This window comes from Neopsephotus bourkii, unplaced genomic scaffold, assembly GCF_033783945.1.
Source record: "Neopsephotus bourkii isolate Nb327-2 ecotype Australia unplaced genomic scaffold, CSIRO-AGI_Nbou_v1 NB_272, whole genome shotgun sequence".
In the NCBI taxonomy this organism is placed as follows: domain Eukaryota; kingdom Metazoa; phylum Chordata; class Aves; order Psittaciformes; family Psittacidae; genus Neopsephotus; species Neopsephotus bourkii.
This window is the reverse complement of record NW_026900781.1, coordinates 12,269,182-12,287,375: the sequence shown is the minus strand read 5'-3', so window position 1 is coordinate 12,287,375 and position 18,194 is coordinate 12,269,182. Positions and strand designations below refer to the sequence as shown.

Sequence of the window (18,194 nt, the reverse complement as noted above, 5' to 3'; positions counted from 1 at the left end):
ACGCTCCTTTTGATGCAGCCCAGGATTCGGTTGGCTTTCTGGGCTGCAAGCGCACACTGCCGGCTCATATTCATTTTCTCATCGACCAGCACCTCCAAGTCCTTAGCAGTGGTATCCACCAAAGCTGACCATGACTATTGTCCTAAGCAATCCCAAAGCAGCCATCTCCACCAGTGAGGCACTTGTGGAAGCATAGTTGCAGAGGGCATCAAACCCACCTTGTCAGTATCAAGCATGTGGTCTCATACATCCTTCTCTGTCTGCAGAGCATTCTGGCTATGCCCATGAGGGCATCCCATCCTTTACTTCAGTGACAGGATGAAGCTTCCCACAGTGGGACAGGCAATGGTGTTGCTGTAGAGGCTTGTTGCCTGCAGGCTGTAGGATCAGCATTTTGTGAAAAGCCTACACAAGGCCAGGAGGTACCTGCCTGGGAGCCCTGGTCTTTGACACAGGTGGAGTCAGGGGGATCCATTCCCCAACCTCTACAAATTTAGCCCAGCCCTGATTCGCCAAACTTTCTTTAGCCAGGGATCCTTTGCATTTCCCCCAAGTTACAGAAGGCTGTTTTCTTGCCTACTTTGGTGTCCACCCTGAGGAACAGAAAGCTGAGTAGTCCTTGTGGCTTGAGGTATCTAAAAGCACAGGAATGTGACTGTTCCTTATGCATCTTCCATAATGCTCATGCTCGAGGATAACTTGGCAGTTACCAATTCTGATTGCAACTTGACTATAAACTAAGGGGGGTTTTGTGGGGTTTTTTCCCCTTCCTTGTGGTTAGAGGAAGAGGGGAGTTGGTTCACTAAATGGATGTCTTGCTCCTGGTGTCAGGCTGGCTCCTGCGCAATCCCTTTTATCAGCAGTATGGTGTCCACAGCTGTTGAGTGCTGAGGTGCCAGGAGTAATTAGAAGTGTGGCTATCACATGCTACTTTGTTCACAATGAGAAGTACTTCTTTTTCCTTGTGAACTTTTCACATTAGTGGGCTGAACAGAACGGGTGGAGATTTCTTCTTAAGCTATTTCTATTGTTATATAACTTTGATAGCAACATTAAGTGAGTCTTTATTGGCTCAGCCAAGCCTTCTGGAGCCTGTTGGGTGTTAAATGGGGTTCTCTGCTCAGTGACCTCCAACAACAACTGACGTCTCCTGATCTAAGCGCTTCCTGTTGTTTTACTGGTGACGGTTAGTTTTCTATTAAGCTCATTTGAGTCCTGCACATTTTTACCCTCTGCCCTTTAAAGGGAGGGACTAATGTTAGTTTTGGCTTCTGAATGAAAACTTTGCAGTTCAGGCTTCAAACAGAGCAACTGCAAAAAGAAAGAAAGAAAATTTAAATTATAAATCATCTTTAGCATCATGGCTTGAATGTTAGCAGCTGACTTCACTGTGGCTATTATCTGTTGGAAATTATTTTAGTGTGAAGTGTTCCCAGTGTCAAGCATCCTAAAGGCTGGCTAGTCATCCAGAAGCCATGAGTTGTGCTTTAAGAAATTGTGGGATTAAAAAACTAGTAATAACGCATATTTGGTATTTCCTTCTGCCTTTCAGTGTTTTAACCTTCATTGGTACACAGAGGTCACATTTTCAGACTTTCCCCTTTAGCCCTCAGGGCTAGAAACTCAAAAATGAAGGCTGAGATTGTGAAAGAATTAAAGTCTTCTAGAATCTTCTGGGGGGTGGAAAGGGCAGGGGAGCAAGAAGTCAAACCTGTGACAAAATCCCAAGAGCTAGCAGTACCATTAGTGAGTGAGAGGCAAGGGGTGCTTTTCTTTCACTGCTAGCAACTGAAGCTAAATAGCCTAAATCACAGTGCTGATTTAAATGACATAGATTCTACTTAAACACAAAAAAAGTAAAGGACTTCATCACTACACACTTTTGTGGCAAGCTGGTTCAGAGCCAGTGATATATACTTGGAGGTAAAAAGCAAAGAGAGGATAGTTTCAATCATAACTCTGGATTTTATGCATTCAATAGATTATGTTTGATGCACACATGTACATCCCTACATGTGTCATCTGAACTATTTGTTTTAAAAGGAAGCATTGTCCTCAGGCTTCCAGGCTGCAGGCTGGCCTCACCAAAGGCAGAGCTAGTTACCCACCAAACTGCTCCTCTTCTGCTGCTCCCAAAATGTTAGACCAGGACAGTTGCTAACAAAATAGATCACATAAATGACAGCAAATTGCAGGCCATTCAACACATATTAAACTAGTTTGAACAAAGTAGCTGGCTTTCAGATCACAGGTAGTAAGTACTGTTTACAGTACAGGTATGTGAAGTGCCATGTTGAGCTAGAACTGAAAACTCAAGAACTGGTTTTGTTTTGGTTTTCCTAGTTAAGCACAAATTAAATTATGCAGCTTAATGGTGTTCAAACACAGCTTCATGTCCATAAAATTAACAGATTAAAGAGTTCCTGAAAGTATTGGCCAAAGTATAAGAATTAAAAATATTTTAAGAAAACAACTTTGAACCAATCCAGAAATGAAAATCCTCACTGTCATATTTATTTGCAGATACATGAGACATTTGAAATCAGGACATTTTATTTTCCCCTAACATTATGTATTTAATTTGGAAGTCCTGCATTTGAGATCTTCCACTGAATCAAAAACCAAAACAAAGAGACTTCAAAAGCCATTGTTGCTCCATTCAAGTCTAAACTCTGCCTTTGTTCCTATAGCTAATGAGTTTAGACTGTCCTGCAGGGAGAGTTGACACCAGCCTCAAGTAAATGAAAGCAGGCCAAATGTTGGTAAGATCAGAGCACTAAAGTAATTATGGGTTCATTAAATGTTTATCTTCTTTACAGGTGGGAAGGGAAGAATGAAAATGAAGTAGGACGATGCAAAGAGACTGGCAAGATTCATGTGACAGTCAATCACAAGTACTACAGGCCAACTGAAGTGGTAAGAAAATGCCTCTCTCAGCTTTGCAAATGAATAATCCAATCACTCAGCCAATAAATTGCTGCATTTGGCCAGCAGTCTGTGAAAACGGCTTAATTGCGCTCCTGCTGCCAGCTTTTAAAGCTCTAAATTAGCCTGCTTGTTGGCCTCCTCACAGCCAGCTCCCTGGGAACAGGCAGGCGGGCAGGCAGCACTGCCCAGGCAGAGCTGGTTTGCCCTGTCACAGAGACATGACTGCTTCAGTCACCCTCTCTGAACGGCAGAGGGGATTCTTAGGGGGGTGAAACGTCATCTTCTGGGGAAAAAAAGTGTAAAGCAACTTCTTGTTCCTTCTGGTCTCGAATGGATATGTGGTCATCTCACCTCCATCTGCAAAAAGGGAAAGCGAGGAAGATGGGTACTAATAGGCTTGGTTTTTAAAGTGTCTGTGTCTTCATGACAGTGTTTTTCAACTCCATATCGTGAGTATCCGCTGTTCAGCTTCGGTCTTTATAGCTGTGGCTACCCATTTTAGAAATGCACATGTGCTTTGTTTTCTTGGGTGCTTTGCCGGCAGGACCAAACCACTGACCCCTGTGCTCAGATGTTAATGATCGTGCTGGGAGAGGAAAAAAAAAAAACAACCAAAAAAACCCAATAAAACCCACCAAAACAAAAAAAATAAAACATACACTCGTAATTCCAAGTCAGGCAGGATGGTAGCAGTGCACAGAGATGATGCAGGACACAGGACAGGGCCTGGTTTCTGGACACGGGGAACAATAGCCCCAGTTGTACCCTGTGGGAGTGGGTGTGCCCAGGAAAGGATGTTCTCATCTCCTGGGGTGGGGGATACCAGTCGCACTGGCTGCTGGCATAGCATTGGCTGTCAGTTTGTCTATTCAGAAGTACTGGCTTCAGCTGCCTGATTCGAGCAAGGTGTGACAAGAACACGTTTGTCTTGACACAGATTGCAGGGTGGGAGTGGAGAGTTGCATGTGTGGAAGTGGACATGGGTTCTAAGGTGGAAATTCAAGGGGGGGAATAGACTTTTATGTTATGCATAAAAGGGCTGGGCCCTGTATCAGAATCAAACACTAGGAAGTCATTAAGAGCTGTCCATCATTCTGCCTTTGGTGAGGTGTCAGGATGATAAGGAGGACACAGAGACAAAAGGACTTGCCAAACAGGAAAAGGACACTTGACCCAACAAGTCTGTGCTTTGTGAGACCCACTTTCCTGCTTTGTCATACCTCTTACTAACGAGTACATATTCACTCCTCAAAATTCATGGGTAGTACATAGCTCTTCTGAAACCCTCACTGTAGTTGCACCTTATTCATGTGCTGAGACATTTTCAGCTGAAATAGTGAATCTGATGTTTATCTGAAATTATCTGGTCTGTCATAGACCACCTTCCCTTGGGCTCCATCTCTGTCTTTCGTTACCCCTATCTTGCTTTGTGTTTAACACAGTCCCTACTTGGATCCTTTGGAACCCAAGAAGGCCATGAAGCTGCTCAAGCATGATCCAGGTAGAAGCACAAAACGGGGTTATAAGTACCTTTGTCTCAAGAAACATGCAGATGAACTGTGAGCAAATTCCTCTGTGAAAAGATGTGGCATCTACTTGCTGCAATAAAAGTTTCCTTTTTAAAGTATCTCAGGATGGGTAACCAGAATCACTTTTTTTTTTTTTTTTTAATTCTGTTTTTAATTCCTTTCCCTCATTCCTTTCCTCCTTCAATTCCAAAGGCAGGCAAACTTCAGTGTGTTTCAGTCAGGGAATCACATCTGTGCAATTCCAAAATACCAGATCAAAATCCAATCCATTCCAAGAAAGCGAGGAAAAGCAATGAGAGAACTGAAACAGACTCACAGCATGCATCCCCTCCCACCACCCTCACCAAGACCCCTGAAGGCAGGAAAACCTCAGGCTGACATTTTGGAAGGAGGCTTAGCCAGATCAGTTAGCAGGAATTCTGCTGTTGAATCTCGGCTAACACAGAAAATCTGATGTTCAGATACTCATGTCTTCTTTGGAAACGTTTCTGCCTGTCTGTCTGTCTGTCTCTCTAAAAGTAAACATGGTATTCTGAAAAGTGAAAATAAATATCATCTAATCTTGTGTACAGTCAGTTCTGACAGTGCCAATACATTTATTTGAAAACACATTTGTTTTGTTCAGTTAGTGATCCCTAGGGTCAAGGCCTCCCATTGAAAAGCTTAGCTGTACTGAAGAAGAAACCTTGAAATGTGAGACTATCTTCTGGTCTAGCTAAGTAGACCCTTTGCATGCCTTGACTCTGAATCTCTTCATTCTACTTTTGACTGCCTTGGGGCCCCCTGATAGTTACTGGTCTTGGGAATTGTTCCTGTTAATGCTTCTAATGCATTTCTCTCTCCTTCCCTCCTTGCATCTTGCCAAGTGCAAGCCAATCGGTACTATTTCTTTCAGCTTCTATTGAATTCTTATCAAAATCTTTTCTGACCCTTTTTTAATTGTATTTGGAGACTCTAGCCTGCTGCAAGGACTGGGGAGAAATTATTACTTCTGTCTTCCTTATAATCAACAGTTTCTCACAGAAGCTTCATGACAAGTTTCCTAAAAAGCAAACTACTGAACTTGATACAGTGTGAAAGATGCTTTCATACATTGTGCAGCCTTTTTTAGCACATGGCTAGTAAGGTCATACTTTATACTCATTTGCTGCCCTCAGTACAGAAAGATAAGTTTCTACTACAGTTTAATCACCTGTAAAATGTAGATACTTCAGAAATCATCTCACTACTCTTTTCTATTTTTGGTGCAATCAGAACATTCATATTGTAGGTAGGCTACTTATCTATACTTGGATTTAAATAATCTATTTGGTATTTACAATAAATTACATGAGAATTAATTTTAAATTTCTTTTAAAAGTTAAAACTGAAATTCAATGAGACATCTCAATCAGTTGGAAAGAAGCAGCCCTGCAGCACAGGATGTCGGAAATACCAGGTCTCTCAACCCCTGAAGTTGGGTAATTTTTGGAGAATTAGGGCCCATCTTTCATTTTCTTATCTTTCAACAAGATAATTGCTATTCATTTGTATGCAGAAATTTCCCTCTAAGAATTGCACAATTGCTTCTAATCAAATTTTGCCTGTTAAGGTGTTTGAGTAAAATTACCTCTATTATTTTTGCATGTAGATATTAAGCTAACAGTTCTACAGGAACTTGCTTCATTGCATTGTCCTTTCCTGCAACAATGAAGATTAACTCCAGGTCTCACTGATCTGTCTTATCACCAAAGAATTTAAGATGTATATATCTCTCAGTTAGAAGTTTATGTTACTTTTTAAAAGGAACAAAAAATTCTTTCAACCATACCTAAATACTGTTTTTTCTCTGAATCTAAAGCTCTGCATATGTTGCAGAGAATTCTTCCCCTTGCTTCCCACCTGTTTCTGTAGTTGTCATACAGCTTGCCTAGGATAGGAACTGCAGGTTTTATTCATGCATCACATTTGCTGTGGGCTGGTGTGGCTGTAACTCTGAGGATGTACATACATCAATGCAAATTTCCTTCCTTTAAGCAAGCCCTGGAAACTCCGTCAGAATGTGATGCTAATATTTAAGCCTTCATCTGGCCTCTTATTATTCTTCAAAGAAAAAAGGGTATGCTAACTTCTTCTTCCTTTTGTTATATGCCTTAAGCAATTAAACATTTTTCTCCCAGGTCTTTCTAGCACTGATATAAATTAAATCCCATGTAATGGTTAGGAGGAAAAATGTGTGACAATGTAAAAAAATTACTTATTCCTCCTGGAATCATTTCTTTAAAAGTGCTCTTTCTAACTCCTGAGAAGTTCTGTATCCCTCCCACATAGGTTTTTTGCTTTTCAAATTATTGTTTATTGTATCTGAAGTATCTACAGATATTTATATCTACAGATAATTGTATCGAAATTATCTACACAGATGGAGAGAGAGAGAGAGAGAGAGAGAGAGAGAGAGAGAGATGAAGATGACATTTCTCAAATTTTCTATGTGACACCTACACTAAACTTTACATCTTTACTTAAGAATCATAGAATAGTTAGGGTTGGAAAGGACCTTAAGATCACCTAGTTCCAAGCCCCCTGCCATGGGCAGGGACACCTCACACTAAATCACATCACCCAAGGCTCTGTCCAGCCTGGCCTTGAACACCACCAGGTATGAAGCATTCACAAGCTCCCTGGGCAGCCCATTTCAGTGCCTCACCACCCTTACAGTACAGAACTTCGTCCTTATATCCTCACAACCTGCACTTTACTGAATTTGCCTCAGTTACCCTTTTTCGCCTTGGAATTAAGAAGGATGGCTTTAAATTTTAGTCTCTTCAGATGTTTTTTAAAAATTCAGCTCTATGTTTCCCATGTTTCGTAGGATTCCAGCTAAAATTCCTTGGGGCATATCACATTCTCCCAAAGTCAGCTTTCTTAAAGTCAAAAACATTTCTGAATTCCTCTAAGTGTTCCTGGCCTAAAGAGCATTTAGAGTCTAACGAAACCATGGTCACAAAACCCTCAATGCCGCACACTTCCACTTTAATTTTCATACAAGCTTCATTTCCTACTTTTAAGTTCAGAGCCGCCTGTGACTGTATGCTGTTCAGATGTCTGCACGAGGAAACATGTGCTTCCCTTCCTCAAGAATCTTTTTGCTCATCAGTGTCAATATGTGGCCTGTATTAATACTCCTGAAAATTAAATGGGAGCATTTGAGGAAGAATAATCTTCAGATGCCTTTCCTGTCAACTTTCCTCACTAGCAGTCAGCTGAAGAAGTTGTCATAATTCTGACAGTCTTATCTGGTTTGGTTTTTTTTTTCCTCCTTGGTCTGAAAATATATGTCAGCATCTTAAAACTACTGCCTTGGTAAATGATTACCTCTGTTGTCCTTAGTTCTTCTCCAAGCTGACTTTGCTGCTGTGTCAGCCAAAATGTTTCTTTCCCTACTTTAAACCCAACATTCTCTCTGCATTGCTTTGCCACCCTCTTCCTTTTATTTGTCCCTCTTGCTAATAAAATCTGCTGTAGATTTTGTTTGTTTTAGTTAAGGCCTTACGTATCAGGCATTTTAGAGGTATTTCTGAAAACATACATAGCAAATTCAGCCAAGTAAAATAATGATTAGTAGTAACTCGTCTTTGTGTAGCATTGACAAAGCACTGAGCACTTAACATACTTTAAATGTTTCTCAACAAGCATGTGAGAAATGTTTTGTTTTTTTTTAAACAGTATTACTGTGTTTCTGCTTCTGAAACACATATATGGCAGAGCAGAGCAGACAGAATATGCTGTTTGAGTGAGATCATGAGGCAGTGACAAAGTTAGGAGGGAAGCCTGATGACTTTGTACTTTGCTGCCATTCCTAATGGACACAACCATCCCTCCACAGGTAGCTTTCTACTTTTTTTATCTCACCCTCATTTAGTTCATCTTAGTTATTCCTTAGAGGATAGTATGATAATTTTTTCTGCTATTAGGTTTTTCCTCTCAATATGTCACTAAACATGAGAATCTTCAGCAGGCTTATGTTCAGTCTTGCTCACTGTCTTGTTTAATCCTCTTAACAGACTCTTAGCAGGAGGCCTAGCTTACCTCCTTTCTTGTGGAATCAGATACCTAATATGTGCCCCTTCAACACTCCCACACTGGTTTCTGATTTTTTGCTTCATAACTAGCTCATTGCATCAGTATTAGACAGCCTCAGCCAGTAAAAGAATCCCTCTGGACACCACTGTTTGCAGTCCTCATATGCTGTGCCTTACTCAGTTGCTTCTCTTTGCGTCATCCTGCTCCTCCTCTGCTGTGCCTCCAACAAAATATTTCTCTGGCAACTTCTACAGCTGGCTCTGTTCCCCTTCCTCCTTCACCACCTCTTTCGCTGCTGTCATTCCTGAGGTTTTGAAACCAGCCATGTGTCATCTGTGACCTTCACATCTTCATTGATCTTTCTGAGAACAGCAGCCTGTTTCTCCGAGTCTGCTTTCTAATCCCCTAATACCACAACTATCTGACAAGACTAGCCAGAGGAAGAGGGTGTCCTCACCTCCTGGGGTCTGAGTTGGCGTGCTTTTGCACCCTGGGTGTTGCACCATATGTTCATTTACAAGATCAGTGGTTTTTCTTCAGAAATGTTGGGATTATCTGAAGAAATCTCTTACTGACTTTGGGCAATGCAATTTTCCACTCTGGGTGGGTAAAGAGATTGCAACCCTCTTGAAAAGCTAAGGTGTAAAGATAAAGCTGTCATCCAGGCAGAAAGGTTGGTGGATTTAATTCATTGCTCATTTTTCTAAATGCTGTTGACACATAGCAATTAGTAGCAATCTTGGATGTGACAGATCCAGGCTCAACTCCTGAAAACAGATTTTTAAATTAAACTTAGGTGACTGGAGGATTAAGGCTGAGGCAGAGGTAAATGAGGATAGGAGGCTGTTTACCTCCTTAATTAGGCCCTGATTCAGCCAAGCATCCAAGCAAGTGCTTCACTTCAAGGGCATGAATAGTTAATAGGGACAGTTTCCTTACTCGGAGCTAAGAGTGTGCTTACGTGCATTGCTGCATCTTAATATGAAGTAAAGCAATTCATCTGTGATGGGAACTGAGATGGTCAGACATTTGTGCCAGCTGATTATTCTTGTTTGCCTGCCCCATCATACATGGGCACAGTACTCAGAAGCAGAGATGCTGAAATAGCTCAAGACAATTTCTTTAACCAGGTTCTCTTAGTGTGGCTCTGCAGGAAGGGAATTCAACCAAGTTCATGCAGTTTGTAGTTTTAATCAACTGCTCCTGCAGTGACGTTTCCTGCCCTTAATTCTCTGTTGCCTTCTTGGCAGTGGGGGGTCTTGCTGCCCCCTCTTCACTTACTCATGTTTATTCATGCACAGGTCTCTCTTCATCTCACCTCTTATCCTCTTGCCTCCCTCTTCTCTTGGCCTGCCATTTGGCCTCCTCCTCCTCCTTGTTATCTCTTTCTGTTGTCACACCCTCATCTGGGCCATCCGTTGTTTTTTTATCACTGGCTGTCCTATGCCTGTCCCATACAAACACTCCCTGGGCTCCAGCAGATGTGGTAGGAAATGCAAAGCCTGTGAAAAGAAGTTATGGGGGTGGGATAAAGCCTGGAGCAGGCAAAAGCCATGACAGAAGTCCAGGCTCAAGCAACACCAAAGACCCATTTGTCACTACTGCCAAGTTTTCCCTCCTGCCAGTGGTCTCCACTGCCTACAGCCTATTTCCCATTCCTACACAAGATCAGACATTCAAAAGAGCTGATCTGTGTGGCTCAGACCACACTTTGGAGTGCCCAGTGAGACTGGAATTGTGACAGCGTGGCTCAGCATGAAACTGTTCGCACCAGGGATTTCTGAAGACCTTGGAGTCAGAGGTGGTTGAGGTCACTTGCAGACCTGATTGCTGGTTCACATTCAAAAGTGGGAGCATGTCTGAAGATCCGTCTCCCTTTCAGAAGCTGTTTATTTTATTTTACAATGGGATTTTAAAAGTCAAGGAATACGTTAACAATATTGTTCACATTTTGACTGTTTCCCACCTCGTTGTAACCTTTTCTTTTAAGTGTGGTGTGCCAACTCAACTCTTGCAATGATTTTAGAATGGCAGCACAGAACCTTAAATGACATGATTTATACGAAAATAAAAATGGCTTTTGAATACAGAGGATATGAGACAGAGGTGAGGTTTCCTTCAACAAATCTGGCATTAAGGGCTAGACTCCTGTCTAATTTCTCCAGCCTTCACAAGAGCTTGCCTGCCTTCAGCTGTTTGTGTTTTATTTTATGGGTGAGTGGGTGCACAAAGGAAGATGACAGCCACAGTGTGTTCATGTGCTGCTGAGTTTGGATCAACAGATGCCTTGACATTAGCCTTTTCAGCATGAGCTCTTCCAGTCACTGGTATGCTGGAGCATAACTGTCTTGAGCCTGAGTATGCCATGACACCTGATACTTTTTCCTGCTTGAAAGGTGGTACTTCAAGCCACTGATTCTCAAAATCCTGTGCCGCCTCCTACAAAGTATTTATCAGTGTTACTTTGGTGCTGCTGAAGGCATTATCAGAGTGAATGAATTTGTCCCTCTGAGAGACGTCCCAGGGCAGTGTGAAAGGACCATATGGACCAGGCTAGGAGAAATGCAAAGGTAGCCAGTTCTGAGGAAGCAGATGGGTTTGGGGGTTTGTCTCCAAAAGATTACATTTCATGTTTTTCAAGTGTTTCACAGTCCAAAATTGACAGTAGGTTTCTTTCACTTTCTTCTTTTAGTTCTTTAGTTATTTGAAATTTATTCTCCTAGAAAATGTGGAATGTTTTAACTTTACCTATGAACAAAAAAAAGTCCAAAACTATTCTACTCAAAAAAAAAGGGGGAAAAAAATAAAAAAATGAAAAAAAAGGTGGCTTTTAAATTTTTTTCAGGGGTAGTCAGGCTTTCTCTTAGATTGACCTTAGAGGTCTTCTGCCTCCCCCATAAAATCCACAAGAGGATTTTTTCAGACTCATATGTCTGTCCTTCACCATTTACAATTTCTCTCAATGAGGCAAATGGTTGAAAGGAAGTGAAGGTTTGGAAGTGGTTGTTTAAAAAATAAATAAGCCTTCACCTTTCCCCTCTATCACCTTTAGAGTCATCATTAACAGCTTCATGATGGAGGCATGAAGAGGTGGGACCTTTGTTATTGTTGCTCCCTGGGATGATAATGTTGATGAGTACTCAACCACCATCCTTATCTTCATGTCTCATTTTTGCGTGACACTAAGAGCTTGTAGCAATGATTCTGAGCTTATCAGAGCTTGAAAGCATTTTGCATTATTAATTATTTTTAATATCCTTAATACTTCCATAGTATTCAAGGAGACCTTGTATGGTTGAGTTGCAGGGAAAACTGAGCGTTTTAGGTCTAAACAACTTTTAGAAGTTGCTTGGGTTTATTGGGTTTTGGTTGGGTTTTTTTTTTGTTACTGAATAAAACCCTAGAAAATTATGTTTGTGGCATAAGGATCTACAGTACTTGACATGAACCAGGAAATGGTTCTTCATGCCCATCTTGGATGCTTCCCAAATTGTCTGATGTCCCAGCTCAATGGGTGAAAGAGGAGACAGTAATTATCTGCAGGGCAGAGAAGACTTAAACATTAAAGAGCTTTATACCTAGGATAAGCTGGAATTTTTGCTCATTCCTCACATATAGTGTCTGAGCTCACCAAAGCAGACAATATGAAAAATATTAACAGGACTCAAGAAGACATTAGTAATAGATTAAGTGCATGCTCCTTTGCAAGGCTTTTTTTTTTTTTTCTTAGGTTTTTTTCCTTTCAGCCAGAAAATTCTAAAGGTGAGTAGGTGAAGTCAATTTTAATAATTCACAGACGATAATACATCTATTTCTCACTTGACAGAGCTAGTGTTTAAACTATTAGCATTGTCTGGCATAACATAAAACAGGATCAGTCACTCATCCCTTTGAAACCTCTAACCTAGCCTCATTTGAATTTCTTCCTTCCAGCTTTGCCAGTACATTTTAATAGTCTTAGTAGAGCTCTCAGCTGACTTGTGACTTCAGACTTTATCTACTGGGTTGTGGTTAGGAGTGGAGTAAGACAGCACCATTCCTTGTCAGATTTTTCTGTATGCAATGACACAGAAATCTCAGTGCTATAGATAGCCATTAAAATTCAAAACAGACCACTTGACTGCTGAACAGGAATGAGTTTTTAAATCAGGTTTTCTTCTGGAACACTGTTCTGTAATTCTTGAAAACACTCTTGCCTTTTTTTCCTTCCTTCAAACTGCTGAACTGGTGTGACTTTGCAGTCATGCTTTGTATTGAATAGCTGTAAGGGGAAAGGTGGATTAGCAATAATGAAAACAAAAAGATGTGTTTTAAAATATGATGCCTGCCTGTTTTTTTTACAGTAATCTGTGAAAGTAAAGTTCATGTTTATAATTCACTACATCTGTCACCGCGTTAGTGCTCTGCAGACCTTAGTTGTACAAATTTCCAGATTGGATGACTAGGAGTTGAATTGCTTTTGTTTTTATTTTTAATTCTGCTTGGCCCAAAATATACTACACTTCCACCGTCTGATTTAGAAAGCAAAAACGTATATTAAAGCTTCTTTACAATAACAAAGACTTCTGACTAAAGCAATTGGCTCCCACTGTAGTTTTCCCTTAGATAACAGTTGTAAATTTCCAAACCTCTAATCTTTGGCAGCATTTCCCTCTTGATCTTAGTTTCTGTTTCCATGTGTTGGGGGAGATTAAAAAGGAGGTTATGAAGGTGAAATTGGAACCAGAGGAAATGTGAAGTTTTAGGAAGAGCTCAGGTGAGTGATAGGGCCAAGTTTGCTCTGTGCACTGTTTTCATAGCTATGAAACAAAGCCTACTGGGGCCTCTTCTTATACTGCAGTGTCACCACTGATCACATGTTGTGACATTCGCTCCTCACTTCTGTAGTGCTAATCCTATGAGGTTACTACAGTCTTTTATCTTACACACAGTTGGCTGAAAGGGCTTGCAGATCAGTATCCAAGTTAGTATTTAGGTGTTTTTCCTGACCTTTCTTTCTCTGTCTTCTCCCCAGGTTGCTTGTTGGTATTATCACTGTATTTCACATATTTGTTAGATGCCTTCTGGATGGCTTCTAGGCTTAAAATAAAGACCAAAATTAATCTTGACGGATGAAGTGAATCCCAGAAGAATCAGGTGGCTCAGGCACTGTAAACAAAAAGTTGGCATGATTAAAATCTGACTAGCCCTAAAGGTAAACCACCCACCTCTATAATAATTCAATAGCTGAGCGGCATAACGAATGCAAGGGGAAGGTGGACACAGGAGTAAAAACAGAAATACGGGAAAGTTCATTATTCACAACAGTAAAGACTCACAACAGCAAAGACTTATGTGCACTTGAAGAACAGCCAAAGGGAGTTTGTGATGGATGACAGGCAGTTTGTGTGCTGGAAAGCTCACAAGAAGTATTCTTATTTTTGCCTTCTAGTATTAGCAACCGCAATTAGTTCTACTTTGGCTTTACTGCTGAATGGAGTTTAAAAAAAAAAAACAAACCACACAACATGATTGACTTAATTAAATTCTTGAATATGGCTTTGTGAAGGATTTCCTACTCCAGACTAATGCCTGGAACAATTATCTTTGATACCCTTGATAGCATAGCTTACTATGACTGAGAGTACCCTGGATTCAAACATCTGCATCAAGCAGCTACATCAGCAGTGATTCACTTTCAGAGGAAGAAGGGGGAAAACTTGGAGAAACTTTGTGTAGGTACATAGAAGTTGATGTACTTACCATGTTTTTTGTGAGTATCACCATTATATGCCAGGTTTCATCATGGGTGTTTTGTACATTGACATACATACAGCTGACTGGAAGGTTTACAGCACTGGGACAATATAGGTAGCTGACATTCATGTATCTGGGTATGACTCCATCCCTGGCAGTGTCCAAGGCCAGGTTAGTCAGGGCATTGGGCAAGCTGGTCTAGTGGGAAGTATCCAGGCCCATGGCAGGGGCATTGGAACTAGGTGACCTTAAGGTCCTTTCCAACTCGTTCTATGATTCTGTGACTTACCAGGACTTTGAGCTAGCAGGGACCATTTAGAAATGTGACAAGTGGTTGGAGTCGCTGTTGCTTTTGTATGGAACTGCCAAGAATTGTCCCATTTGTGGTAATAAGAGGAAAGTGGTGAAGGCATGTGTGCATTGACTGGAGGGATGCTATTAATAACTCATTGTCTGCACACCAATGAATGGCAGTGACTGCTAGGGGCAGAAAGAGCCTAATGCCTTAGATGTGAAGGCATCCTTGGTTTGTGTATCAACTTCCTCCTTGTTACTGACTACATTTTTTGCTGTAAAGCCTAGAGAAGTTGCGTTGTCCCTCTAGTCTTCCAGTTTCTTTTTTAACTGCTGAGACTCCAGCTTGACACTGTTTGCAGTTGCCAGTGGACAAAACTTCAGAAGACATATCAAGAATGCCGTCAAACACTGGTTAAGGGTTTCTAAGAGATTCTGTGTAACCTGTCAAAAGACTGTTTCTTGACATGCTTTATCAGCTGTACCACACCCATGTCCCTCTTCCAAAAGCCATCAGTAGCTTCTTGAGGCAGAACAATAAACTTTGTATCAAGCTCCTCTTCAGGAAGATGGTCATTTTGGACCAGGATTCACAGTGGATGAATATGCAATTAGAACTTTTTTAATTTCCCTTTCATTTATTGATATCAACTAGACAAATTTTGGCATTCTCATATTAAATACTGTCTAAGCATTTACAGTGATCTCTGTAGAGAGGCACTTTGAAGAAAGGCATTCTGTTGATATAAATTATTTTAGCATGGCCTTTATATATTAAAGAGATTCCTGGATAAGGAGAGGGAGGGTTAGACTTTTCTGTAAGGATACCAATTTAAACTGTAATTCAAATGGGAAGAGATTACTTGACAATGCACTGGTGGAGGTAAACGGACTTGTTTCTGTGGAAATGCTGTTGACAAGCAGTGATTTTTGGGAAGTCTCCAGACAGAGTCCAGACACTGACTTTAGGGATTTAGACAACATAAAACCGATTATTAAAAAAAAAATAATAATAATCACATCAGCTGGGCCTGAAGTTTTTTCTTTTTTATTTTTCACATACTTTTGTTCTATTAAACATTTCCAGAAACACTTGTACAGTTAAGCCTAGAACTGTGAAAAGGACTAATATTCTTGTTTGATAAACAGTTCCTGTATTGCTTTTGTGTCAACTCAAGTACATTTCAGCTGCAAGTTTTGGCTTCTTAAAAAAAAAATAAAAATACATAAAGCCTTGAGACTCACACATTCAGATGGCCTTAGGCATAGATATAGAGGTGGCTCCCTCCAAAAGTAAGTTCCAGGCATGCTGAAAAATATCTGCTTATGTCCCCGATATTGTTTTGCTTTGGTTTGTTCTCATCCCCCCAAATTAATTTTTATTTTGCCTAATAAGGTGATGCTTTGGAGAAAGGGAGCTTATGAGCGTACTGTTTTGTTGCTTGGGTTTTGCCTCCTCCACAAAGCATCCTATTGATGCTGCTGCAATGAAAGCAGCTTCCTCTTTTTGTAATTTCAGATCCCTCCTGAAAACTCTTGTTGCCCTCAAAAATCACTATACTAGTGGTGTGCTATGACTTCTTACGCATCCTGATGACCACTGTTTGTTGTTGTCTTCTCACATTGCCCTGTATCTCTATTTATTTGTGCTCTGCCTCATGTGCTCAGGGCATGTGCATGCAACTTGACCTAATGAGTTAGGTTGAGTAAAGGAAAAAAATCTAGTCACAAGAGTTTGAAGTGCTTCAGTGCAGCAAAAGCAAGGAAAATGAGTTCATATAAAACTCTGTGTTTGTCATGGTAGCAGTATGGCTTCATGCTGTTAGCTAGTAATGTGCAACATGGCCTTAGACTATGAACTTTTTGTGCAGGAAAGTTTCTTTTGGTCCTGGTTTGCAGCACAGCTATAACAGGAAGATCATTGATGATGGAAGAGAGTTTTAGACACTAACTGTAATAATTACTGTTATAACTTTGCAAAGATTTTAGAGACATATGTGCGAAAACATTTATTACACCTGTTAAGATTCTGACCCATAAATGCAGACTTCCACCTGCATGCAACAGCTGAAGCAAGCATACCAAACCTAGCACTGGCTGGGTATCAAGACAGCTTTTCAGTGCCCTGAGACCCAGGGAGCTCATCCTCTTACTGGAAACTCCTTGGATACCATCTTTAAATGTTTTACAGTACGTTTCTTAGTACTTACCACTCTTCAGTGGATCAATGGAAGCCTGTTCTGAAATTTTAGGCCTTTTTTCTTTGCTTTAGAGCTTCAAATTAATGATCTGCAACTGTAAGCTCACATATTTGTTCTGACACATTTTTTAAATATAAAGCTCTTGTGTGTCTGCAGTTAAAGGAAGATCCAAAGAAAATGAGAATATCTGGCACTCAGGTCTCCACTATCAGCTCATTAGCCAATTTTATGCGTTTTATCTTCATGCGGAAAAAATGTTATTTACCTTCCTGCGGAAAATATGACATAGTGGCTTGTTGGCTGTATCTTACAAGTGTTATACTGGTAACTGCGTTACTACGAATTTAAAACCAGTGCACATTTTCAGCAGTTGCAAAGTATCCACAAACATTCCTGGTGGTGACTTTAAAAAGAAGCATTTTATATTCAAAATTACTAAAATATAGGAGATGTGGTTTCATCTAGCCCTTATATAGGTAGTATGCCGCCTGTCTTTTTCTTCTTTCAAAAAGATGCAGTTAAGTATCTAATAGATCCAAATAGACCTATCCTGTAATTTTCCTACTAAAAATAAAAAATTCAGGGTTAAGGATAAGATGGCTTTATGTCACTTACTTGCTGTGTCCCCTTGGGTGAGTTATATACGCTTTCTGATGCTAAAGACTCAAAGTTTTGTATACAGAGGTTGGGAACTCATTTTCATTTACGTTGTGACCTTCCTAAAGTTCTACATTAAAATAGGCTTTACAGGAGAAGCTTATTGTTATTATTAAACTACTTGAGGGAAGGCTCAGGTATCGGCTTAATTCTGCTAGTGGCACATGTTTTATATAGAGCATACTGTATTTTTGCAGGGTTGAGGCTTCTCTCCTGTCCTGGTTTTTCTTACCATGTCCTTGAGTGTGGGTGACTATACCTCTTTATTGAGATACATTGTTACCATACATTATTATTCTCCCTAACCTTCCACTTAACTCTGTGCTGTGATCATCTAATCACCCATCTTCCTAGATCATCATTAGTTATTCTAGTATTTTCCTTCCTCTTTCCCCACAATTGTTATCACTCAGTTCTATCTTTTCAAATTTAGACATTGAATTTTTACTCAATTACATCTCATCAGAGCTAAAATATTTCTGCATTACTTAAAACTTCTTTTTTCCTAAAATAAATATGGGACTCTTGCCCCAGAAGACAAATTCCTTGCTCCTGTTATTCCCTAGCATCTACTGCTGCTCCCTGCTGTTGCTGCCCAGCTAGTTGAACATGCAAGTGTTTTCTTGTTTTTTCTACAGAAACAGAACTTTAGGTTTTATTCTAGGAGATTCTTTTCAAAAAGATCCCCAAGAATCCCAGGTTATGCTTATCCAGAACAAAGGCAAAAAAAGCACATGCCTGGAAGTACTCTAAAGGCAAAAAAAAGGTGAGAGAGGCCAACTTTTTG

The 18,194-nt window shown here is 40.4% G+C and overlaps 1 protein-coding gene across 1 annotated transcript in view; it reads left to right on the top strand.

Annotated features, from left to right (window-relative positions):
• GMDS (GDP-mannose 4,6-dehydratase) overlaps window positions 1–18,194 on the top strand; it is a 425,091-nt gene that overhangs the window by 349,201 nt on the left and 57,696 nt on the right. Inside the window, exon 9 of the mRNA XM_061346622.1 lies at window positions 2,820–2,916. Within this exon, the coding sequence (XP_061202606.1) occupies window positions 2,820–2,916 (97 nt within the window). The remainder of the gene's footprint in view (window positions 1–2,819; window positions 2,917–18,194) is intronic.